At 41.9% G+C, this 24,933-nt stretch overlaps 1 protein-coding gene across 6 annotated transcripts in view; it reads right to left on the reverse strand.

Moving 5' to 3' along the window:
- Positions 1–3,826: 3,826 nt before the first annotated feature.
- EIF4ENIF1 (eukaryotic translation initiation factor 4E nuclear import factor 1) overlaps positions 3,827–24,933 on the reverse strand; it is a 41,441-nt gene continuing 20,334 nt past the window's right edge. For 4 of the 6 annotated variants that reach the window (XM_060119774.1, XM_060119773.1, XM_060119770.1 and 1 more), the window contains exons 7-19: positions 22,591–22,766; positions 17,606–17,741; positions 17,217–17,396; positions 16,363–16,595; positions 13,212–13,283; positions 12,571–12,754; positions 11,562–11,641; positions 11,089–11,231; positions 8,490–8,574; positions 7,091–7,223; positions 5,596–5,940; positions 5,175–5,339; positions 3,827–4,592 (exon numbers count right to left, since the gene is read on the reverse strand). In XM_060119774.1, the coding sequence (XP_059975757.1) occupies positions 4,351–4,592; positions 5,175–5,339; positions 5,596–5,940; positions 7,091–7,223; positions 8,490–8,574; positions 11,089–11,231; positions 11,562–11,641; positions 12,571–12,754; positions 13,212–13,283; positions 16,363–16,595; positions 17,217–17,396; positions 17,606–17,741; positions 22,591–22,766 (2,174 nt within the window). In that variant the 3' untranslated portion in view covers positions 3,827–4,350. The remainder of the gene's footprint in view (positions 4,593–5,174; positions 5,340–5,595; positions 5,941–7,090; positions 7,224–8,489; positions 8,575–11,088; positions 11,232–11,561; positions 11,642–12,570; positions 12,755–13,211; positions 13,284–16,362; positions 16,596–17,216; positions 17,397–17,605; positions 17,742–22,590; positions 22,767–24,933) is intronic. The other 2 variants (XM_060119771.1, XM_060119772.1) reach the window with 2 other exon arrangements.

The raw sequence follows: 24,933 nt of genomic DNA on the forward strand, positions 1-24,933 counted from the left end.
AGGCTAGCCATTTTGGGAGATGGTGTAGTGTGGCGGTTGAGTAAAATACTCTGACCAGGCACATCAGGCTTTGAATGGCAGGCCCACCTCTAATTAACTGTGGAATCCTGCATAAATTACTCAGTCTCTATAAGCTTCAGTTTTCTCATGTAACATGGAGATGGTAATAACACTTACCTTCTAGAGTGGAGATTCTTAGTATTAAGAGAGATGGTACTTGTAAAATGCTTACTAGCACAGTATCTGGCATATAAGTACTTGGTGAATGTTGGCTCTTGTTTTCACTGGTTCCTTTCCTTTAGTTAGAGCACAGCTGTGTATCAGTGTTGGGCTGAAAGTTGAGCTGAACCATGCTGCCAGCTGGGCGCCACTAAGTGTTTCCTTTCCCATAGCCCAGCCCTTCTCCTGAACTCCCATGGCAGCCCTGGTCCCAACCACATAACCCGAGTGAAAGCATGGAGGCAGAACATTGCAAGTGAGGCAACCAGTGTGATCAGAGCAGGTTTGTGGGTACACATATGTATGGAGGTGGGAGGTTAGGTTATAAGGAGGGGTGGGGTCAAGACTACTTGAGAGGGTACTAAGGACATAATTAGAGGTTTTAGACTGGAAATAAGGAATTTAAAGGGATTGCCTTGATAATGCGAAATTGACTGGCAGAAATCTTTGTGTGCTGGACTGGGCTAGTGAGAATATGGGGAGAGGGAGGGAGTAGGCATATAGCTATAGAGGAGAAATCTAAACTCGGTAACTGACTGACTTGCTCTTTGGAAGAGAAGTCAAAGATTATTTCAGTATGGATTACAGGGATGATAGAGAAGGGTAGTCCCTGAGAAAATCGAGAAGGGAAACAGATTTACAGGAAGACGGTTTGATTTTAGATGAAGTGAGCTAGAGCTTCTAGCAGGTTGTGAGGAATGAGGATGTAGGATTTTCCACATACTCAGCCTTTTCCAGTACTTGTTACTCCTATTACCTTAGTGACAGTTATTTCCCTCTCATAGTCTTCCTAGAGCCTGGGTTTAGCACCGTCCCCACAGCCAGGAGATAAGCCTCCCAGGCCTGGTATCCTAGTCACTTTGCAGGGCGTAGACCTTGATATCACTGGTACATTCATGATAGAGGCCATAATTTAGAACCTACCCCGGCTCTTCAGAGAGACATTGGCTTTCTGAGTTATAGGATTTCCAGCAAGGTTTACTTTCCAGCCAGGGCATATATTGGGTTTTGGGGGAATCCTCAGATTCACTTTCACTGGGCAATGAAATGCCAGGATGTTGGGCAGAGAAGGATGCTGAAATCCAGGTTCATCCAAGGCCTCAGGATGTGCTTTGAACAGGCCTTGCTTCCATCATTCAATACCCTCCCCTTCCCCCATCAGTGGCCCCTGGTGTTTGAGGAGAGCATTACCCTACACCTCCTTTCTCTCCCTTTTGGGCTCAGACTTGGGAGTTCTGGGAGAGAGGTACAGTCTTGTATTAGGAATGCTGCCTGGGGTAGGGCCACCAAGGAGGGTTATTCCTATAGCGCAAAGCTTTCTCTTCATGAACTCCAAGACTAGAGTTGTTTGGCTGTCATAGCATGGCTTGAATTTCCTGTGAATTTCCATTTTTCTTGCCTAATCTTTTATAGCACAGCTAAGCAGACTCACTGTCCTGTGCCATTAACTATCTAGAATGCTTTTAGCTGTGTTTAATAGCAGACGCTAACTTAACCAGCTGAAATGGAAGAAAACTTGGTCTCTCACATAAGTTTTCTGGAGCTCAGATGGGCTTATGGTAGCTGGTATGTCATTGAGGATCCAAATTCTTTCCATCAAGCTACTCTTGTCCACTGCAGTTTGTTGGCTTTGCTGGGCAGTTGGCTCCCCTCACTGTCGAAGAAATGTCTGCTCAGTCCCAGGCTTTATATCAGTATCCAGAGGATACTAAAGAGGGCTGGGTCTTATCTTTTGGGGAAGCCATTTCCTAGAAGCTGTCCAGCCAATTTGTCTCTGCATCTCATTCCCATTCTTGAACCAGTTGTTGATAAAGGGAATAGAACTATTGAGTCAGTTTACTCCATTAAGTTATCTTCATTCCTGGAGTTTGTCTCTTTCATTCAGGCCAGTGGACCTGACCTCCCTTCCATCTTAAGAGCCTGGCTTATAAGATACTTAACAGCTGTCTCCTGGAAGAAGGCCTGGCTGTACTTTCCCATTTTTTCCCCCTACTTCTCATTGATTACTACTAACTTCCGAAGTACTGGCTGCTCAACTGCTTCCTTGTGGGTGGGGGCACTATTCTTTCCTACCTGACCCCCTCCTTAACTTCCACGAGGTTCTCTGTGGCCCTCTGCCTTTTTACTTGGAGGCTGCCTTGCACATCCTTCCAGTGTTGATTGCTTCTAAACTCATTTCATGCCTGCTAGACTTCCCAAAGTTGCTCCACGTAAGATATCTTGTTAGCTGAGACATCATGTCATCAAGTCCTCCTGCCCTTACTCTGTATCTGGCTTTTAGCTCCTGAAGACTGCATTAACTTCCTCTTTTGCCTCTACTGTTCCATTCACCAAAATAGTTTTAAGATCTGTGCCGTTTAGCTTCTGCTGTGCTATTCTTAGCAACACTCCCTTATTTCCTTCTGGCTCCATCTCACCAGTTATTGGCTAATGGCTTTGCCCTCTGCTTGGTGCCTGCATTTGTTCATTTCTGTCATACCAGCTTCTAGTCTGAAAAGGAGGCCCTCACCAGCAGCTTCAAACCAATTCTCCCCACTCTACACCTATTAACTATTGGTTCAACATGAAAGGGAAGGTGAAAGGACACACAGGAAAGATGGAATTAGATTCAGGTGTCTGTGTTCTGCCACTGTTACTTGAGATTGTTTTCCAGCTTTTGTTTATAGAAACAAAGCATTTGTGAAAATTCTCAACAGGGCTTATTTCTGAAGTTGAAGAATCACTCAGCAAATCCTACTGCAGGGAGGGAGGGCTAATGAAGTTGAAGTACGAGGAAGAGACAGACCTCATGCTCAGTCCACAAAGCCAGGTTTGGTTGAAAAGCAACCTGCTTTCTTGTGTTCCCAGAAGAATATAGGGCAGGGTGGGCAGCTCCAGGTTTATAGGCTGCACCCTTAACACTCAGGCTGTTTTTCACCCTTGTACTCAGAATCCACCCATCTTGCTCATTTCACCTGTGAATCAGAGAATGGCCTCATTATTTGACCCCCTAGTATGAAGTCAAAGTAGCTTTGATGGCCCTAAATAGACAAGCGTCGAGATACTGGGTGAGTTAACTTGAGGAGCTCAAGAAGATCTGTCACCTCAGATTGGTGGGACTAAAAAACCTTCAGTGAGGAAAGGGGACTTGGAGTATTATAGTAGAATCCTTTTCTCCAATGTTGTGCATGTAGTTAAGATGAATAATTAAAATAACTGTGAGCTGAGGAATGAGGTAGAGCACACAAGAGATCAGTTAACACAGGCACCAGAGTCTTGAAGGAAGTTTTATATGGAAAAAAATTATGGATTGAATCAGAACTCTAAGGCCCCATTTTTCCCTTTAGGGGACTTTGACCTGGAGGACAGGAAGGCAACAAACTGCTGACTTAGAAATTGCACACCATCATCTGGTATTAGCCACAATCAATACTACTTGTAAGGTCAGCCCAGCCTAAACTGGCCCATTGGGGTCTTTAAGGCTCAAGAAAGAGGGCCATAGCTTCCTTCTCCCAAATGAGAGTTCAATTCCATGAGTTTTAAAGAAAAAACTTAAGGTAATTTCCCTCAAAGAACCTAGTGAAGAGGAAGGGATTCAGAAAGAAATAAACACAACAATGCCCTTCACTTCATTCACACACTTAGCATATGCAACTTTAATCAACCAAAAGAAAAAGTCCCAAATGTACAAGTGAAAAAAAATCCAAACTGTTGACACAGGCTTAACTAATATCAGCTACTTTTATGTACAGCTGTATAAGTTCAAAAAAGCTATCCTATATGTATGTACAAGTTGTTTATACACAGGTCTGTACATAAGGGTCTATACATTTATTTCCTCAGAACCCTTAAGGTGCCACCTTTTGGTGAAGACACTAACACTTCATTCACATATCTTACAAAAAAAGACTGTTTCCTGTATTCAGGACTGACAACACTGCATCCTGTATTCAGACCATGTAGGCTCCACTCAATTGGTTAATAAGTTCCTTCCATCATAATGCAGACAACACCAGGTGCCTGGGTGCCCTTAAACAGCTTTGCACAGAGTGCTACAAAGTAAAAGCCCATAAACCAACATGAGATGAGGAAGCAGAGTCCTGACCAGGGTGCCACCAAAAGGTCCAGGCTTAGACAAGCCTGCTGCCCTGCTCACTGTCGGTACTCCAGTTCATCTACACTGATGACTTTGGCGGGCATGGAGGGCAGGGGCTGCTGTAGCACATCTGAGCCAAACCATTTGGCAAGGCCCACGGGGGAGCTGCTCCTCTGGCTGGGGCGGTGCTCTAGCTGGGAGTGCACATGAGGCAGGCCTGACCGGCTGGGCACATTCTGAGGCGTCGTCTGAACGCTGACAGCAGCTGCCTGGGAACCAGACCCTGGAGGATGAAGAACTGTGGCGATAAGAAGGTTATCATTCAGAGCACAAGGAGGAGAGGTAGTTCTCTAGCAGGCCCTGCTTCACTCAAATCCTATCCATGAAACTCCAAACAGAATTCTTTACCACGTGATTGATTCTAGGCTTCTTTAGGAAGTTCCTTTGCAAAATGCCAGAAGACAGTACCTTGGAAAGCTGAGCTATTCAGAAGCAATCCATATTGAGAGCCCATCCTAGATGACATGCCCACTACTTTCCAAGACAAGCAGAAGCAATGACATAAGCTGGTGAGAGGGCATCTACTCTCGGCAGTCCCTATGCTGAATCTGTCGGAAGGATTCTCAGCCTCCTCTAAGAGGCAAAGGGACAAAAGGAAAAAAAAAAAAAAGCCAGAGCACACCTGGCTCTCCCACTGTCTTCACAGGAATTCCAAATCCCACAGAGGTCAGTTTACTTCATCCTATTCTCTGATTACACCCTTATCCCAGTCTTGCTAGGGTGAATGGTCAGTGTCATTTTATCCCCTTCACTGGAAACTGGTTCAAAAACTTTAAGCCTGAGCCCGTTCTCAGCTCACCTGGCCCATTTCTGAACCTACCTGAGCGCTGTAGCTGCTGTTGCATCATTGCCAGATGCAGAGGTGTCCCAGGACGAGGGTTTAGGAGAGGGTGACTAGTGGCAGGTAAAGGGTAAAAGGGTTGACCCAGGATTGGGCCAGATAGTCCCTGTAAATGAGTCAGGTCCATCCCAGGAGGAAGCACACCTATTGGGCAGAGAGAAGAGACTGGTGAGAAACAATCTACCTGGAAATTTTCAAGCCTGACTATACAGTTTTGCTAATCAGGAAGTTTATTAAGAATGAAGAATGCTCAATGCTAGGTTCCTAATCTTTTAATCGACTAAGGGATAGATCAGATTGGACCCACTGGTTAAAATGGAAAAAACCTAGTAACATCTTTTTAGGGATGAAAACCTTCATCAGTTCTAGCAACTGTCATCATGCCAGGTCAGAAACTCACCAGCTTGGAGCAAACTTGGAAGATGCTGTGGATGTACTCCCTGGGCCAGCATCCTTTGGACCAACCCTGGGTGAAGCTGGTGAGCAGGCCGAACGATGGGGACATGGGGGACAAGGGGGACTTGGTGGACAGGGCGGAGAAAAGGTGTTCCTGGAACTGGGGATGCCAAGGTGGGTGTTTTTCTCCCAGTTGCTTTAGGTCGATAATCTTGTTCTTTGGTGTAACGATTGGTCTGGGATAGTGGGGTGGAACATGAAAACCGCTGTAGGGTTGATAGTTTGGGATTTGTAGTGGGAGAAGAGTCTCGATCAGCAGTGGGCACAGAGCTGGATGACAGAAGGTTCTCTGTAAGGATCCAGAAAGAGAATATTTTGGTATTGGCAAACTTTTCTCAAACACATTGTCCTCCCAATGATCCAGTAACTCATTTCTTAGCTCACAATCCTTATTTGATCCCCTCAACAGATTTAGAGGATTGCATCATAGGGTCCATCGTTTGCCTTATGAACAGGCCTAGTCAAGGTCATGGGTAGTTAAGGACAGACCTGGGAGTAGACCCCAAGTTTTCCAGTCTTCCAACACCTTGCTGCAAGTGTTTATTTTTGCTACACTCTAAAAAAACCAAAGACTCAAGTTGTAAATGAGATAACTTTTAAGAAGCCCACATCTTTGTTCTTATAATATTCCCAATCCAGGAATAGCTATGGGCAAGCAAGCCTGGCATATCAGGTCTGGTGGTCTAACTCAGTTGGGCACCCTGGTCTGCCCATATGCCTGTGGTCTGCATCTGTGTGGGAGCTAGTCCTGTCCTAGTCAGCTGCTTGGGATTAACATGCTTTTTAGTCGAAGGGGAAAATCAAGTGAGTAAAATTATGCAAATCCATCACAACAGAAAGCTTAAAGAGTAATTATAGTCTGGTGAAGGAATCTGAACTGCCTTTTAGTAGGACCAACAAGATTTCTTTTTTTTTTCTCAGACTCTTTCTCACAGGCAAAAAACTCTCAGACCAACACTCTAGACCTATGTAAACCTCACTCATTAGAATCTGTTTCACTATGTCCTTAAAATCCCAACTGTGCAACCCCTAAAAACCTCTTACATTTTCTACATATTTATAAAAGGCTCTCACACACCTCCTATATGCTTCACCCATTGCAGATTTTATTGGATGATTAGTCTCCACAGACTGGAGAGAACCTTTCAGAAATAAACCTGGTTGAACTTTTATTAATTTGCCAAATAAATGTACTAAAAATTCAAGCCAAAATAAGGATCCTAAACTAATGCTTGTTCTTCCTAATGCCAGCACTCATGCCTGCCACTGTTAGATTGGTCAGAATTTCAAGTGGCTTAAGTAACTGTGAGCTGGTCCAACCCTTCTCACTGTTAGACACAGAACTGTGGTCCAAAGCAACCAGGGGTCTTGCCCAGGGCTTTGCAGGCTGATGCTCTGTCACATTATTGGGCAGTATATCCTCAACAGCTCTGCAGTACCTTCACTGGGCTTCTGAGTGTCCTCTTTACTGTCACCAAGAGCTGCTTTTCCAGATGCTGGCTCCTCCTTGCTTTTCTCTTTGCTCTCGTACATCTTACGAATCACTGAGGTAGGAGTGAAGGAAGGAGAAAGCTGCAGAGAAAAACAGTATTAACACATTCTTTAAATGCCTTTCCTAATCAACTGGCCAAACTACTGAAGCTGAAAGAGTCCCCTTCTGGCTACATGTGGTAGAGGCCAACTCCAACGTTCTGGTCTCTAGCTGCTGGAAGAAAAGCAACAGGATGGGGCAAATAGGCGGTGGCCCAAGTGCACCATCCCATGCTCACAATTTCATCAAAACCTAGATTTAGCTCTAGCATAAAGGTAGTTGAAGCACAGAAGCTTCAACCTACCTGTCTGCGGTGATGGGGATCTGCCTATGCAGCCTCTGCTTCAGGATTAGGCTGGGAAGGGGGAAAGAACATGGCCAGAAGTATACCCTCAAACAGCAGCCCTCCCAGCTAGGAAAGGACATTTCAGCGACAACCACAGAACTTAAATTTCTCTATACTCCTAATATTTCCCATCTTAACCTGGCTACCAGAAAATCCACAATTATCTTCTTAAAGGTCTCCTCAGCCACCAGTACTCACTATTTGGGGTCATTTGTTCCCACCTCTTTATTGCCTACTTTTACACTGATGATTTTATTATGCATGCAACTTTTCTCATTGAACAAATCCTTGATGGCAGGAGACAGGGCATGAATTATGAACAGAAAAGCTCTTAGATCCTGCCTTCAGGGTGCTTAGTGCAAAGACCCACTTGAGGTCCTGAAGTACAGAGCAATAGTCTTCCCCTCATCAGCTTTGACTAGGTGACTGATAAAGGTCTGTGGGGGGAAGAAACCTAAAAAAGATAAATAATGCTGGTACACGAGTCGGCTGTAAAACTTGACTTGTCACCACAAGTAAGCAAACCTCTCTATCCCAGCCTTAACTTGCATTGAGACCTGAATCTGAATTTGTGAACTCCCACCATGTTTCTCTGGACTTCCCATGCTCCAAGCCCAGTCACCTCACCTCCCATCCTTACCCCTGTACTCCCCTGCTCCCCACTCCAATTCTTCATTCGTTTGAACATATCACACCACCCTGTATGCTCTGGCTCTTAGTTGTCTATCTGCTGGAACACACTTTCCCCAAGGTAGGGGCTTCACTAGAACTTAGAATCCTAAGAGTTAGACTGTATCCTGAGAGGGGAGGGCCTAATAAATAGGCAGGTATAAAAGTCTATTAAATCACTGACTCCTGTGGAAGGCACTCAAGGACATTTTGGGGTACACAGTGATCCAACATAGGCACAACCAAACAGGGAGAAGCCTAGGAGTTATTCACAAAGGCAAAGGTCACTGACCATGCTTGTGATGGAGGCGGCTGGGGCAGGGGAAGAGGAATTCCCTCCATGCACAGGTGCTGGGGACTTGGTCACTCGCGGTTGCCTGTGAACAAACCAATTATCAGTGTGAGCCCCAAGCTGCTCAAACTCCAAGTTCTAAAACCACATAAAACTCAAGGCCAGCCTAGGAAGCATCCCATTTCCTTTCTTCAATTCAATTCCCCAAGCATTTAATAAGTGTCTAACATGCAAAACCATGTGCTAAGTTCTGAGGAAAGACAAAAGCTTAATGATACATGGTCCCAGGCCTTGCAAGAACCCTCATCTAGTGGGGGAGATACTTACTAACCTAGGGCAAACAAGGAACGTCAATATTAGGGTACCAACAAAGTACAATGGGAAAATGAGGGGTAGAAGGAATGAGAGGATACCCCTACAATGCAGGGACTTTGCAAAAGCTTCTCTTGGAAGGAGCTGCATTGAGTGTGCCAATGAGAAACTACAGATGGAGAACAATGATTCAGGTAGAAGGAACAGGTACAGGGACTCTGGAAGGCCTTGGGAATGTAGGGTTATCCAGGGCTAGTGTGTAGTTTACTTGCTGACTGTTCCAGTGAGGTAGGCTAAGGAGGGCCTTTATTCTGTAGGGCAGGCTGTGCTCCAGAAGGTAGAGAGCAACACTGAGTAGCACAGTGCCTGGCATAGAACTGAGGCTCTGTGAGACACTGGTTCAAGTCAAATAGAGCACTAAGACTGAGCTATTTTAGGACCCAGTTACATGAAGCATTCCCTGCTACTCCTGGTCTACAAACAGGGTTGGTCCCAGGCTTCCCAAATAAAGTTTAAAAGAGCAGACTTCCCTTCTCTCCCCAGACATCCTACTTATTCTCTCTTAACTTGGAAGAAAACAGGAAACAGTTGATGATGACATAAACAGGCTGAGAGAAGAATGAACTATGTGAGCTCACTGGCTAATCAAAGCTTCACTGCATTTCAGCTATGTCAGACTTTGTACTGCAAAGGCCAAAGCTCCAAGTACAGTCAATGATTCTGGAAGTTCTCTTGACTCATAAGCAGATGGGAATCCTAAACTCATGGCTTCTTTCCAGTCTGTACCAGGTAAGCCCCAGTGCTGCCACCCTGAGACTCTTGAGTATGACGACAAGGGGAGAGAGAGACAGTAGTACTCTGGGTGACTAAGAGGTAACCTCCAATCTGGTGGTTCTGCACGACCTATCATTTATTCCTTCTGATAAACATATTTGAGCACCTACTATGTGCTAGACACTGTTCTAGGTGCTGGGGATACAGCAGTAAACAAAACAAAAATCTCTGGCTTCATTACATTCTTGTGTTTGCAGGGCAGAGGGGTTACTATGGGCAGGGAGAAAAAAAAATGCTAGAAGGTGATAGGTTCAATAAAAATATAAAGCAAGGCAAGGAGAAACCACATCTGTTGGGGGACACAACTGTGTACAGGGTATTTAGGGAAGGCCTACCATTTGATCTAAAAATTGAAGGCTCCACTGACAGTGACTTGGATCTACCTGCTAGCTTCAAGTAAGTCACATTTAAAAAACCTAAGTTTATGTATCTGTAAAATGCAGTTCTTTACCCCATCTACCTCACAGAGTTGTTGCCAAGAGCAAATTAAATTGTGGATATCAAAAGTGCTTTGAAGATCAATAAATCGTTACGTTGTAGAGAGAAGTCCAGTGAAGGGGCTTGGCAGACCAGTCCTGAGCTCTCTGTTTAGGCTGAGGGCTATATAGATCAGATACATTTATGCACAGGAATGGGGTACTTACTGGTCCCAATGTTTTCTGAAAGTTTCAACATACAAAACCAGCTAAAGGAAGACACTGAGACAGCAATTTTAATAATCACATCAAAACAAATATGGCTTAAGTACCAAATACTATATGGGGCAGGAGTATAGTGTTCAAGGATGCACATTTTGGTGATAAAACTAAAAATACGAAGGTGGTGATTACTTTTAAAGACTGGACAATGGTCACTTCTGGAGAAAGGGGGTATTATCGGGATAAGGCACAAGGAGGGCTTCTGGGTAGCTAACAAGAGTTTACCTTACAATAAGCCATACATTTGCTTCATGCAGTTTTCTGCTTGTTTTATTTTACAATAAAAAAGAACAATATTGCTACCCTTTCCTCCCCAACTTATGGTTCATTTCATTTCACTACTTGTTGAAACTAGTGGAGAGACTGGGAGGAGAGTGAAGTCAGCAATCATTTGTTAACAGCTCTGATCAACAAACCTGAATCAAGGCACAGTTTGATACTCAACAAGGAATCTGAGGGGGAGGAAGCTAGGTGTAGTTTTACTTTTCATCATTTCATAAGCATAACTGCAAATAAGTAGCTATGCTAGCTACATCTGTAAAGACGAATCCATTAAATGAAAAATATAAATAAAATTATATAGGATGAAAAGCCTATGCCCCTGCACTAGAATGCAATCATACGATTTCCTCTACTGAACATTCGGGAGATGTAACTGTCACCATATATTGTATAATACATCAGTGTGTAAAACAGAAGTTATACTATGGATAACTAATTTGCAAGTCTCCACAAGGGTAGGATTAATAATTTACCTGTTTCTGAATCCATCTCTGGTTCTGTCCACCTGCGGTTTGCCAAAACCAGGCTGGTAGAAGTTTGCTGCCTGCACTGCAAGGTCATGTGGCAGGGCCAGTCCCTCCAGAGCTGCCTGTTGCAATTCTAGCTGGCTCATCTGCTGAACAGAAGTGGCAGAGGGGGTTCAGCAGAAGAATAACAGTCAGTGTACTTTCTACAAAGGTCTCTCTTTGCTCTTTTGGAAAAGGTATGTTTAAGCAGCAGCTGAGAGAAATGAGATACTGCAAACCTGACTAAACTGTGCTGCCATCCACTGAACAAAATTTTAGCTATTTAAGTATGACATAATTTCACCAATTTTCTAGCCTTCACTGAGCTTGAGTTATAATTCAAAACCACTTCCAAGCACTGCAGCAATTTAATTCTCTATCCCACAAGCAACAATAATGGTAAAAAGCAAGCAACAGATTGAGAAAGAGCTCAGCCAGACCTGGGCTGTGACAGGGCTCATGGGCTTGCGCATGCCTTGGAATGGATCTCCGAGAAGCTGCTGTGGTCCTGGTGTGAAACCTGTTGGGAAGGTTAAAGATTCAGTGCGTGTCAAGACAGCACCTGTACCTCCAAGAGGCATTATCACCAATGCATGCTGCTCCTCGCTGAACACCATCTCTTTCAGGAAGTACTGATTTCCTGGGCTGATGATGTCTCTCTTCTTCTGTGGACCTCAATCAGAGCACTTAATGACTCAAACTGCTGGTATCTATCTTCCCAGCTAAGCTGTCAGTTTTGTTTCTTTCAGAGCCGAGACCTCTATCTGGGAGAGAATAGCTTTTCTAGCCAGTGACTTGGCCCATTGCAACCACACCAGCTGATACCAAAGCAGAGGCCAGTGCTCTGAGGTTCATACTCTTTCCATTATATCTCCCTAACTGTGGAAAGATTACAAAAACTTCCTCTCAAGGTATGACTGGCAGGGGCCAGAGCAGCCAGCAGCCTAAAGTGGTTGCAGGTGCAGGAACACTGAGATTCTGTACAACACTTTGCTAAGACAGCTTTCTGGAAGTGCTTCCTCCATTCATGTTCTGAATTAGCCACAGGACCTCCCAGTTGGTCGTGTACAACTTCACCAGGTTGGTGGAGAGTCACTACTCTGACTTCTCTATTAAGGAAAAACCTAAGGAGTCAAATTAACTTTTCTAGATTGAATTCCCAAAATAAGGAAGATGACTAAAAAGCTGGATCCAATTTAGATCAACCTCAAAAGTACAAAACTTCAACATGAACCTATTTATCTAGAAGGGCAGCTGGATAATAAACTATCTTCCACATCTGTGTCCTTACCACCCCCTGAAAAAAGCATAACAAATGAACACATTTCTTTTAAAATTTTTCAAGGATACCCATGAAAAAGACTTTGCCAGTTTTAAGGGAGAGGTATAACCTAGGGGAAGGGGAGGGGAAATGATGACAGATAGGCATCTACGCACAAAAGCATTTACCAATTGGTGATGGTATTCTGGGACGAAGGTAGTCTGCTGAGGCTGCTCTCGTCTGAAACACCTGTGACAAGGGAGGAGAGGGTGCTCTTTGGCCCAGTAAAGATGTCGTAGGCTCCAAGCTCCCCATAAGGCCACTCAGAAGATTGGAAGAAGCAGGTCTCTGAACAGGTGGACCCAGAAGTTCCTAAAGGCAGAAAAGTCAAATCCTTGTGAACAAACCTAGTTCTTCCTCCTAGTCAGAGGTTGTGGATTAAATTCTGGAAGCCAATGATGAATCTCCCTCCTGCTGCACTGAAGGACTTGGCACATGTACATGCAACAAATTTCTCTGAACGTTCAGCTACCAACATTTCCTTTAAGTTAGTGCTACAAATATAAGTTAGATACTTTAAATTTCCATAGAAATTGCAAACCTGCAAACTGGAAACCAAGTGCTTACTTCATCATCTTTTTTAGCCACCTCCCCACGCCACATTGAGATTAACAAGCGACACAGAACGATGTCAGGCAGCAACATCATATCCTTCGTTGCCGGGCAACATGGATCATTCTCTAAGGCCCAAAGGTGGACCACTACACAAAACCAGTTCAGAGGACTACTGTTCAGGACTCCAAGGCCTCGGTATAAGATTGTGAAGTACCTGCAAGATGTTCTTAGGGACAGGCTGGCTTGGAATCTCAGCAGGGGACATCAAATGGCTTTCAAGCGTTCGCTAAAAAAATCAAAGGAAAACTGGTTTTAACCTTCTTACATACTTAACTTATAGATTAATTGGGGACCACCACAAGAAAACATAAAAACTCCCCAGGGAGTTGGCACTTAACAGCAGAATGATGTCCATATCACAGAAAAGTCAGATCAACCTGTCCCACTCTCTCATCACACAGGTCCCAAAGATCTTGGAACAGAAAGAATTGTCACATGTACATGCAAAGTCCACTCAGAGACCCTCAGACAAGGTCTTTTCTGTGGTAACCCTAAGTCCATTTTACTATTTCTAACACTGTGACCAAAAGAAGGGGAAAAGAAAATGGTGAAATGGGAACACTTATTTACTGAGAAGCCACAGTAGGAAATTTTGATAATCTATAGATTTTAATTTTCCAGGCAACCTTTGCTACCCATTGTCTTTAACAAGATTTATAGACCACAGATGGTATGAAAAACCTAGTAAACAACATGTGAATTTGGCCAAAGTTGTTATATTTCAGAGTTTCATATTTCAGGAAATTTAAACTTTATTATTTTTTAACAAGCTACTCCAAATGGGTCTCATATACAGGGCAAAATTCATATCCTCCACTTTTAGCTCTTTTAATGCAGCAGCAGTTATATTTTGCATCGAACTTGTATTACCTCTGGTGCTTCAGGACATCCTTGTGTCCACTTAGCTCTGCCTGAAGTGCTTTCTCTGTCAGTTTCCCTTCCACAAGCTGGAACTGCCAAGGTCCACAGCAATGTCCTCAGGAGTGACAAATAGCCCAAAGCTATCCAAGTGTTTCATTGCTGGTTTTGGAATTGGAACTGACTGTAAATGATTTTAGTAAGATCTCCTCAAGAGTCATTTAATTCCATTTAACAAAAACAAATAGACGGGCTGCCTTGGTGGCGCAGTGGTTAAGAATCCGCCTGCCAATGCAGGGGACACAGGTTCGAGCCCTGCTCTGGGAAGATCCCACATGCCGTGGAGCAGGCCTGTGCGCCACAACTATTGAGCCTGCGCTCTAGAGACCGCGTGCCACGACTACTGAAGCCTGCGCGCCTAGTGCCTGTGCTCCGCGACAAGAGAAGCCACTGCAATGAGAAGCCCGTGCACCGCAACGGAGAGTAGCCCCCGCTCGCCGCAACTAGAGAAAGCCCGCGCCCAGCAACGAAGACCCAACACAGCCAAAAATAAATAAATAAAGTAAATAAATTTATTTTTAAAAACCCCAAAAAACAAATAGGCAACTTTATACTACATGGCTTACTATATTTGGAGGATAGTGTCTACAATTTAATTTGAAATAGAGTTTAGACTGAACCAACATGTCCTATTTTGGGGACAAACAATATGATTGAACCAAAACAGAGGCAGATCGGAAATAGTATACATAACACACACAGTCACAGTAATTAAAAGCTTGGAAGAATTCCATGACTTAAACTTAAACAACATGCAAATCAAGTAATATTTTGGGATAATGCCCAGTGCACTTATTACATTATTTCCTTGTTGCTTTCTTTTCTAGGTTGAGTTTGTGTTACTCTTTGCCTAGCACCTTAAATTATATCATCCATTCCTTTATGTGTGTGTTTGAGGCTCATTCCCTCAGCTGAAGCCAGATATATTTCAGAGCACTGAAACCCCAACATCATACCAGTTATCCTCACAACTGCGGGTCAACTGTGTTAATATCAAACCCTAGAATCATATCTGAAACAAGATGTTCAAAAGCATCAGGTAAACTGTTGAATTCCCCTGCTCCCATTTCTTTACTTACACTAGAAGTGGCTATTTACAAGATTTGACCCTTACCACTGTAGTCAGCACGTAATCACCATGACATAAAGGTACTGGGTTGGCCAAAAAGTTTGTTTGGGTTTTTCCGTTAAATCACAGAAAACCCCGAATGGACTTTTTGGCCAACCCAATAAGAAGAAAGCACAACAGGATAGTTTGCAGTCCTGTAATCTGGTCCTCATTTGAAAGCATTTATATCTAGTAATTCTTTGCATGGAAATTATCTAAAGCAGCTTACAAGGAACATTCCCCTATAACTGGCATGGTGTGGTCAGATACACAGAAATAAGTCTACCTATCTGAGATGCCTCCTTTCAGAGGCAGAGAGTCAGGTAGGTAGGCCAGGAACAATGGCGTCTGTTAGGATCTAGCACTAACAGCTGGTCAGAAAAGAAACATCAAAAACAAGCTGCCCTCCACTGGTACAAGGCACAATGAAACAGCTACTTCTCCCGTGGTTAACCTGTAGCTCTCAGACAAGAAGGTGTCAGGAAAAACAAGAGGCAAAACTCAGTTTGGTAAATTTGCTATAACTTAGCAACTAGAGTAGTCTATGTTTTTATTTATTATTCAGATTTACCATTTCCCTTTCACTTTGTATCATCAAGGGTTAGCAACAGTAACACATAGACCATGGCTGAGAGGCGCCCTCTAAATGTGTTATGACAAAGACCAGTATGTGCTACACACCTGCATTTACTGACATGCAGTCACCCTGTAACCCAACTTCAGGTCTAAAGGTGTTTTACAAGTTTGGAGTCACAGCTGTTTTTATTAGTAAATTAACAGAATGCAACTGTCTTGAAAAATTCATCTTAGATACTTTACAAATGATATGTATACCTGTCAACTGCCTAATCAAGAAAGCAAGTAATCTCAGGTATCTGGGAGTAATTAGAAGTTGTGAAAAGATTTTACCCTAAAAATATGGTAAGTTACTTTAACTTAAGTAGCTGAATAAACAGAAAACCTTCTCTGGAGCTCATCCCTAAAGGTATGTTTACACCTTTTTTTTTCAGCAGTGAGTTAAGATAAGCAAGTTATGTCTGAATCTTTCAATCACTGTACTGTTATGCACAGTAACTACAGATTAACCACAAGCCTGCTTTTTCAAGTAACAAACAGTATAGCGATAATTAAAAAACACACAAAAGTAGCAAGGACCAACTGACTACTAAAGAATTTCCAACTTACTCAGAATACCTTTTTTAAAAGCCATTTATTGGGTGGGAAGTGGAATGGAAAGAGGGAAAAGGAGAAAAGGTTGGGGTTTGTGCCAAATACTTACGCTGACTTTGGGCTGAGAAGGCAAAGTCCCACTTGCCTTCATGGTGCTCACTAGCTTGTTGAACGCAGTCATATCTCCATCTTTTCTGAGCTGTCGATTGCTGGTCACAGTACTCAGGGTCTCCTCTAAATGCTCTGCCATAAAGGGAGTTGAATTCTTCACCTGCTGGTCCACCTTCAAGCCCTTGAGCCCTGCTTCTACCTCTTCCACTGAAAGCACAACCCCCGAATGTGCTGAAAGGTTGAGAAAGTCCAGGTTAAGCGAAGCAAAGGAATATGTGGTAGGAATTCTCTTTGTATACCATGATGGGTAAGGTGAATGTAATTTATTTCACAGTTGAAGTGAGGTTGTCAGAAAAGGCTAACACCAAAAATAGACAAACTGAAGGCACTGAGATCCTGCAGTAGGACTTCTTGTAATGAGTCTTTCGGAGACTTATTACCAGGGACAGGAATCCCAGATGGCCCAACATGAGCAAGAGTGCTACCTGCACTATGGTTATATCACAAAGGTTGTATGTTGAGGGCTTAATAACCTAAGCAAGAACATGCCAGACTGGGGCAGAGGTGTGAGGAGCTGCCAAGTTATGCTCGGGAAGACTACAACATTAACGGGAGTGTTATACTCAGGTTCCAGGTAAGGAGGACTTAGAAGAAAAGTTCTTACCATGAAGCTCGTGACCCAGTGACTACCAGATTCTCAAAGAGGTAAAAAGTTTTTTTGAAGAACATTAAACAAAACCCACCATCTATCTGACTTTTGATGAGGTAGCAGTCTGTTAGAACCAATTCTGCCGTTAAGACAGAGCATCCAAATGTTTCAAATATCTAAAGCAGACTCTAATAAAAACTTACAGCTCTCTTTAAGCTTTTCTTTATTTGCAGAAAGGCTGGAAAGGAGAGGTTTTAAATCCACTTTGGCTTTCTGTAGCATTTCCAGAATATCCACTTTATTTTCAGCATGGTCTTCTAATGGTATAGGAGCAAAATAATTCCCCGAGTTCTGTCCAGGAGAGAGGATGGCTTGTTCCAGACCTAGTATTCCAAGTAAATATATTCATAATTAATTGGTCCCAATAAAGCACAGAAACATATCTTCAACAGTATTAAAAGGACACCAATTGAAGGGTTTTTTCAGTATCCAGGAACCCTTTAATGGACCCCTGACTAATGAAGACAAAATGAACCATATCAGGTTCAAAGCTCAAGTCTACATCCAAGACCAGAACCTGAAGCAATTTTACCTGCAAGTCTCTCCAGCTCTTCATGCGGTGTTGACCCAAGACTGCTGGATCGGCTTCCTGATCGGCTCGGGTTAGAGAACCACCTACTGAATCGACTGGCAGAGACTGACCCTTCTCCCAAAACATCTTCTATCATCTAAAGGGAAAGATAAAAGAAGCTAAGATAATAGTTTCTAGGTGAAAAGGACAAGAAGGTTCAAATTTTAAGAAAGGGTCACTTACTTTGAAACTTCCTTTGATGCTGCTGACCTGAAGGCAAACACCCTCAGAACTTAGGATTCTGAACATCTTTAACTTTTCTTCCCCTCCTGGATCATTTCTGAGTAACCCAAACTTGGGCATAACCAACCATGTATTCTCTAAGCATATAAAGCAAAACCTCTGTGCCATAGAAAGTGTTCTGGTTTTCTATCTTTGCCTCATTAGAAAATCCATGAATGTTCTAAGAGGGTATAGTTTCAAAATCAAAATCAGCATCAGAGTAAAGCATTCCATTGCCAAGCTGATGAGTGACCTTCAACTAAGCATCAGGTATGGAGAGCTGATGAAAGAAAACCCTTGCTTCAGACTTCAGCATCCTCAAGGTTGTGATGAACATCATGAAATCCAATGCTGACAATTTCAGAACCCAAAAGCTAAAAAGTAGAGCTCATAAAGATCATATTTCCAAGTCATATTTCCTAGTCAAAGTCCAAGTCAGAATGTGAAAGATGAACTTTTAATTGATCTCTAATATCTGTTTGAACTTAATGGAAAGTTTTCAGGTGTTCGTTTTCTTTTAAATCTGACCTCCATAGTTTTTGGTTTAATAAGATCAATTAAATGATGCACTATGATCAGAAGTAATTTCTTCAACGCTGTTTCATAACACTAATTTCTATTACCAATCCTTCTTAAAAACTAAATTTAAGCATTGAAAATGAAATTTTCAGTTGTACCCCATTATAAATCTAATTAAATATCCAAATTGATCTTTATGCAGTTCTCTTATCAATATTTAGAACAGACAAGATAAAGCAAATATCAATCCAAAAATGAGGCACATCCTTGACAATAAGGCATAAACAGAAAACAGGTTTTTCTCAAGACTGGTACATAGATGACAGAGTTAGGGACTTTGTTTTATCTGAAGTCTAAAACCCCCAGTTTCTAGTCAAAGTTCAGCAGTGGAAGGTTAGATTTATTCTTTTATTCTTATCTGGAAGAATTTTCTCATAACACATACCCAATCTAAGCCACAAATAATTCTCTTCAACACAAGACCGAGACATTGATTACTTGTGGTACTTCTATTCTCTTAGGTATTATTCAAGTTTCAATCACATTCCACTTGTAGACTCTCATACCTTAAATAATGCTGACTTTTTTTTCCTTTTTTTTAGGGCAAAGACCGACTTTTTTATTGGATTTGGCTTTGACAAGTACTGGCAAACCCTGCAGACACGAATACAAAATGATTGTAAACAAACAGGCCATGCCAGCAAATGCTGACTTGCAAGTCCACTAATTTGCAATCATTAAATTATAGCATTATAATTATATTATAATTATAAAGTGATGTTTCACTGTGATGTTTTATAAAGTGATGTTTCACTGTGAAAAATTGGGAATTACACCCAAAACACAACCACCTTGGTGATAAACAGGAATTTTTAAAAGTAAAAGCTACAGCTGTTTAAAATATTTTAATTTTGAAAAGAGTTTGAAATTTTAAAAATAGTAAAAATAGCTTTGCACTTTGTTTTTATTTCCTCTGATCATATTGTATAGGAAAAAAGCCAGAAGATACACAGGAAGAACATGAAAAAGGAAGTGAATATAAGGTATCTGGACATTTTCTAAAGATTTGATAGTGTTAAGAAAGTCATTTCCATATTTTGATCAGTGACCAACTTTGTTAGAGAAGCTAAGTTTTACTATAGCTAAAACATAAGTAGAGACAAAGTCGCTTTTACACACCACTTACTAGAAATGCCAATTTCAAGAAGCTAGAGCATTTTGAACCCAAAAAGAATCCTAAGAGTTTATCTAGTCAGTCATTTTTTACCATAGAGCCAGCAGGGATACTCTAATACCAGTCTCTCCCTCCCCTTATGCACACTGGTACTCAGCTGACTGCTGCTACATCCCACAGCCTAAGCTAGTCAAGAAGAGGAGACTGTGAACTGCAGTCTGGTATGTTTCAGCTGCTCTTTCTAGACTACATTTTCAATAGCATTTTTAAGGTAACCTATATGACTGTTAGTTTGGTCCATCAAAGGTCATTTAGACTAGTCATATCCTAGGATTCATATTATTCTGATACAGATATTGTGAAATATTTTTGCTCTTTGACAATTACTAAGTTTTACTAATCAATGCTTTTCTTTCATTACTTTCCACTTTTATGGAAATTTCCATATTTTTGTATTTGTTTCACTCTAGTTTGATTTTTCTTTGGATTTGTAATGAATCCATTTAAGGCTACACACTTTCACCTTAGCACACTTTTGATTATTCCACCAAGGTTTTTCTATGTCATGCTCCTGTTCATCACTCTACATAGTTTAGGATTTGTTTTGATTTCCTTTTTCTTCATTCAAAATACTTCTATGTACCTGTTATGTGTCAAGTACTGTAGTAAGAGCTGCATATCTAAAATCAGCTTATTTTTAATTACGTAACTGAAATTATTTGCACATGTGATCTAAACTTTCATTTTGTACAGATTTTCATGGCTGTCAACTTCTAAAGTATTGCAATGCCAGTAAATATAGCTTAAAAATATAGGTGTAATTCTGTTTATGGCAATTAATACCCAACATCTGTGGGGCCTACTAAGTGCCAGGTACTATACCTCAAACACTTTATATCATTTGTCAGCTGATATTCAAATCTTATATAGCCCTTCTTATTTTTCCCAAGTGGTCATTTTCTGAGCATTATAATAGAGTCCAGCTGGTTATACAGCACAACCAGAGCATCTCTTTTTACTGATCCCAGCTTTGCTTTTAAGGGAATCTATTATAGAATATACACCTTAAATGAGCAGTACCTCCATGAAAAACATGGAGAGATTTCCTAGCCAGGTACCTTCTCAGAATTAACCAAGTTTTGGGTGAGGGCCAAAGGATAAGACGGTGCTGAGTTCCTATTCCTCCCTTTTATGCTTTATAGGCAGTATAGTTGGGGGGAATAAGGAGTAAAGGCTGTTAACTGAAACTACAAAGATTAGAATTCAGTTTCCACTACTAACTAGCTATGTGACTTTAGGCAAGTTATTTAAACCTCTCTGTGCCTGCCTTCCTCATCTGTAAAACAGAAACAGTAGTAATCTAACTTACAAGAGTTTTGTGGGGATTAAATGACTTATTGGATATAAAGCCTAAAACAATCAGCACTGTATGCATGTTACCTATTATTTAAAGTTTAGTTTTGAATTCTTCCTCTGCCTAGGTACACAGGTAAGTTTCACAGGTACTCACATTTGGAGGCAAGTACAGGCCTCTACATTTTGACCTTTTGCTGTGAAAACTTTTTACAATAAGATTTCAATCTGTCTTCTAAGAGAATGCAAAAAAAAGTCACTAAACACAGCTAGTATAAAAATAAAAAATTACTGTCCCCTCAAAAGCTAAGAATTTGAGAGGATCACTCAGTTTTACATCAAGTAAATTAAACTCGTATCTGGATGCAACCCTTCTGCTCATAGTGAGCCAGACGACTACTGGCCAGCTCACTGTAAGTGACGTATCTGGCTAGAGGACTTACAGTTAAAACTGTGCTAGAACTTAAGGAGCAAAACCACGCAGCTGCCGGTTGATCTGCAGCCGCCCTCCACATATTCCTGAACAGCGCTTTAGAAAAGTGTGGTCTTGGGCCAAGCTGGTCCACAATGAGGTAAGTTGAGAGTCGGAGTAAATGCTTAGCAACTTTTATAGCAACTGGGCATTGCTGTGATGTTTGTACTTTATACTAAAGTATTGGTCCTCAATGGATTGGAAATAAAACCTGGCCTTCACCATAGAGAATTTGAGAAGTACTGCCCTAGAACTCACCTGTGGCCCTGTACCTATCAGTGCTATGCAGTGTCTGCTCACCTATTCCAGGTGGCCATCTTTTAGGCTTTTGGGGGCAGGCAAATGACAAAGGCATGCCTCTCTGTCATGCCCAGCTTTGTCCATTCATGCAGTGATCAAACAAGAAGCAGTTACAGTTAAGGAGAGGAGTAAGTTAAGTTAGAACCACTAGTTCTAAAGGACTGGTCAAACTTACTTGCTATATTTCATGTCCTGTAAAGGACATCTGGGATGTACAGATGCTTTTGGTCAAATGGTTTTTAAAATTCTATTTCATCAGTCCTATGCACTCTTTCAGCAACCACAGAAAAATCTCAATTCTGGGGGCATAGGCCACAGTTTTATCTTTTCTCCAAAAATTTGGTGAGGCATTACTAATCCCTAAATGGCCGAAGGGGACAGGAGCAAGGGCAGGTACCAAGTGAAGATTTGGGATGTCTTACTATTTCTACTTTAAAAGTCGAGAAAGATTAGACCTCAACAGTTTAATAGCAACAGTGATAGTATCCCACATTCCTTTTCCTGAAAGGTTTTCAGAACCATCACATCACACAGGTACCACCTAACCAGCCCTACCCAAGGAATGCAGATCAGTATGATACTGATCATCAGTTATAAAATTCCACCTCCACAACAAACACTTAACAACTTAAAAAGCAGACAATGTTCTTAAATATCTGAAGAATTCTTAGTCCAATGCTAACAACCTGGAAAAAGTTAACTGGTATAGAATTCTCACTTAGTCATTTCCACTTAGCCTCTCAAAACGAAGCCAACAAAAATTCATATAATATTTAAGAATAAAAGCCAAAAAGCTCCCAATCATCAAGCAAAATAAAGCTTTAAAAAGAGGTATCTTAAAGACTCAGGTCAAATTTAACCCTACAGTTGCTCCATCCATGTTTATAAGCATGCTGCTACACTCACCGAAGCCAAGCATGGCACCTTATCAAGGTTAAAGAACTCATTAAAGTCAAATTCTCCTGGGGACTGCTCGGGCAAGATGGCATCCCTTGGCACTTCCTGATCAGCAGCAGGCTCCTGTTCAAGGATGACGTCCACCTCATCCTCTTCGGCCACTCCTCCATTGCACTCGACCATGCCTGAAAGCAAAACCGGACAAAGACAGTCTGATCATGTAAACTGCTCCAGACATATTTTGTGGCCTCAGCATCGTCACACATACAGAAGAGCCACAGATGACTTTAAAAGCAGACTTCTTGTGCCAGTGCAGCACTTGCAACAGTAAAACAGTTCCCTTCCTACAGAAGCCAGAGGAGGAAAAAAGACTTAATAACAAGTCAGAACACCAACATGATTTAGGAAGGATTATGATCCCTCCTCTGCCCATTCTTCAAGTTTTCTATAATGTAGTGGATTTTTTTCTAATTTTTTTTAAAGGACAATTTTTGAGCCTCTCTTACTGCTTAAAAATGGAATGACATTAATTTGGCTCTGCTTTCACCCATGCATCTGCATCACCACTTTAAGTCAGGGTTCAGCAACCTAAGGTATTTATGTGAAACCTAGTCCAAGGGCAAGTTTCATCTGCCTACTAATTGTAGTTCATCCTTCAAGGCAAAGCTCAAATGTCACCTCCACTAGGAAGTCTGCACTGCTTACCCATTTTTACCCTACCAAAAAATTAATCACCACCTTCTCTATAATGTTTGTGTTATCTCTCAGAGTACTTATCACACTATATTATAGGAACAGTCTGGTGAGACTGAGCTTTCTGAGGCAGGAAAGCTGCTCTCATCAGCTTTGTCTTACTCTGCAGTGCCTGGTTCATTTAAAACTGAGTTATGTCTGGTTGTTAGGATGGGAAGATAAGGTCTAAGAGAAGCTACCAAGTTTCCATTGAAGGAAGCTAACATCTTAGTTTTAGCCAGAGGATGGGCAAAAGGCAAAATCCTTCAGATAAAAACAGACTGTTTCCTTTTAAAATAAGTGCACTGAGATACTGGAAAATCAACTTTTTAATTTGAAGAAGAGAACTCCTAAAGCCCCTCCCTGCAAAAGCACCGATGTAAAAGCTGCCTATAGTTTCAAGATCACAGCAGACATGAAGTCCTCCTAGGAAAAAAAAGTGCCAAAGCCTGGACCCATCCCTTCTCAAAAGGCCCCAACAGGACTGCAGTCTCACTATTCATCCAGGATATTCTAGACCAAGAGAGGCTAAATGCTATCATCTGCTTTCATTCCAGTAACACTTCAAAAAGCTAGACAGCAAGGCAGGGGACAACAACTGAAAGGTTAAGTGGCTTGCTTACCCAAGGTCTCAATACTAACAGGTGGCAGAAACTTCAACCCTAGGTGGGCCATCAGTGCTCTTCCATGCTGTGCTGTGTGTGTAAGGCAGCACCGCCCCTCCACAGAGGTGCCTGCCGCCTCAGAACCCTGGGCCTTCTGAGGGCCTAAGGCAGCTGGCGAGACAGACGTTTGTGAGCCATGGACAAGGCAACGGGCAGCCTCTCCAGTGGGTCAGCACACACTTACTGCCAACCAGCAGAGGTAATCGATGTTCCTTAAAGACTGACATTTAACTAAAATGACTACTTTGGTGGAGGTATTTTCCTCATTTTACAAAGAAACCGAGCCCTAGAAAAGGTAAACAACTTAATAGCCTAATCAATGCCAACTTTGTGTCCTTTTCCACTAGAGCAGTGCTTCTCTCTAACTCATTTAACCCACCAGAACCTGTCTTCCTACTTTAGGATGAGAGCCAGAAGACAGAGTCTGTACTTAGTTCATACTCTTACAAAAAAAACTTCAGTATTTCTCCTATTCTCTTTTTTTGTGTGTTGAGATGAGAACATCTCTTAACAGAGATGCAAGCAGCAGAAGTGCCCCATGTGTAATTTTATGCCAGCTTGAGAGCAAACTGGGCCTGACAACTGAGAGTGGGTAGGAACATGCATTAGCAGACAGACAAACACAACTGGCCATTTATTATGATAGTCTCAAAAAGCCAGGGACCCAGGAAAGATAACTAAGGGCAAGTGTTATTATCACATTTCAGAATGAACATATACTTTTCTTTCTTTTTTTTTTTTTTTGGCTGCACTGCACAGCATGCAGGATCTTAGTTCGCTGACTAGTGATCGAACCCATGCCCCATGGAGTCTTAACCACTGGACTGCCAGGGAAGTCCAGAATGAACATATACTTTTCATTAGAGAGAATACAAATTAAAATTTTCTATCAGTGGAGGGTTTTAACCATTTCCTCCTTCTACATAATTGTTTTTTCTAAGTGAAATACATATTC

Source organism: Mesoplodon densirostris, chromosome 15 (assembly GCF_025265405.1).
Source record: "Mesoplodon densirostris isolate mMesDen1 chromosome 15, mMesDen1 primary haplotype, whole genome shotgun sequence".
Taxonomy (NCBI): Eukaryota; Metazoa; Chordata; class Mammalia; order Artiodactyla; family Ziphiidae; genus Mesoplodon; species Mesoplodon densirostris.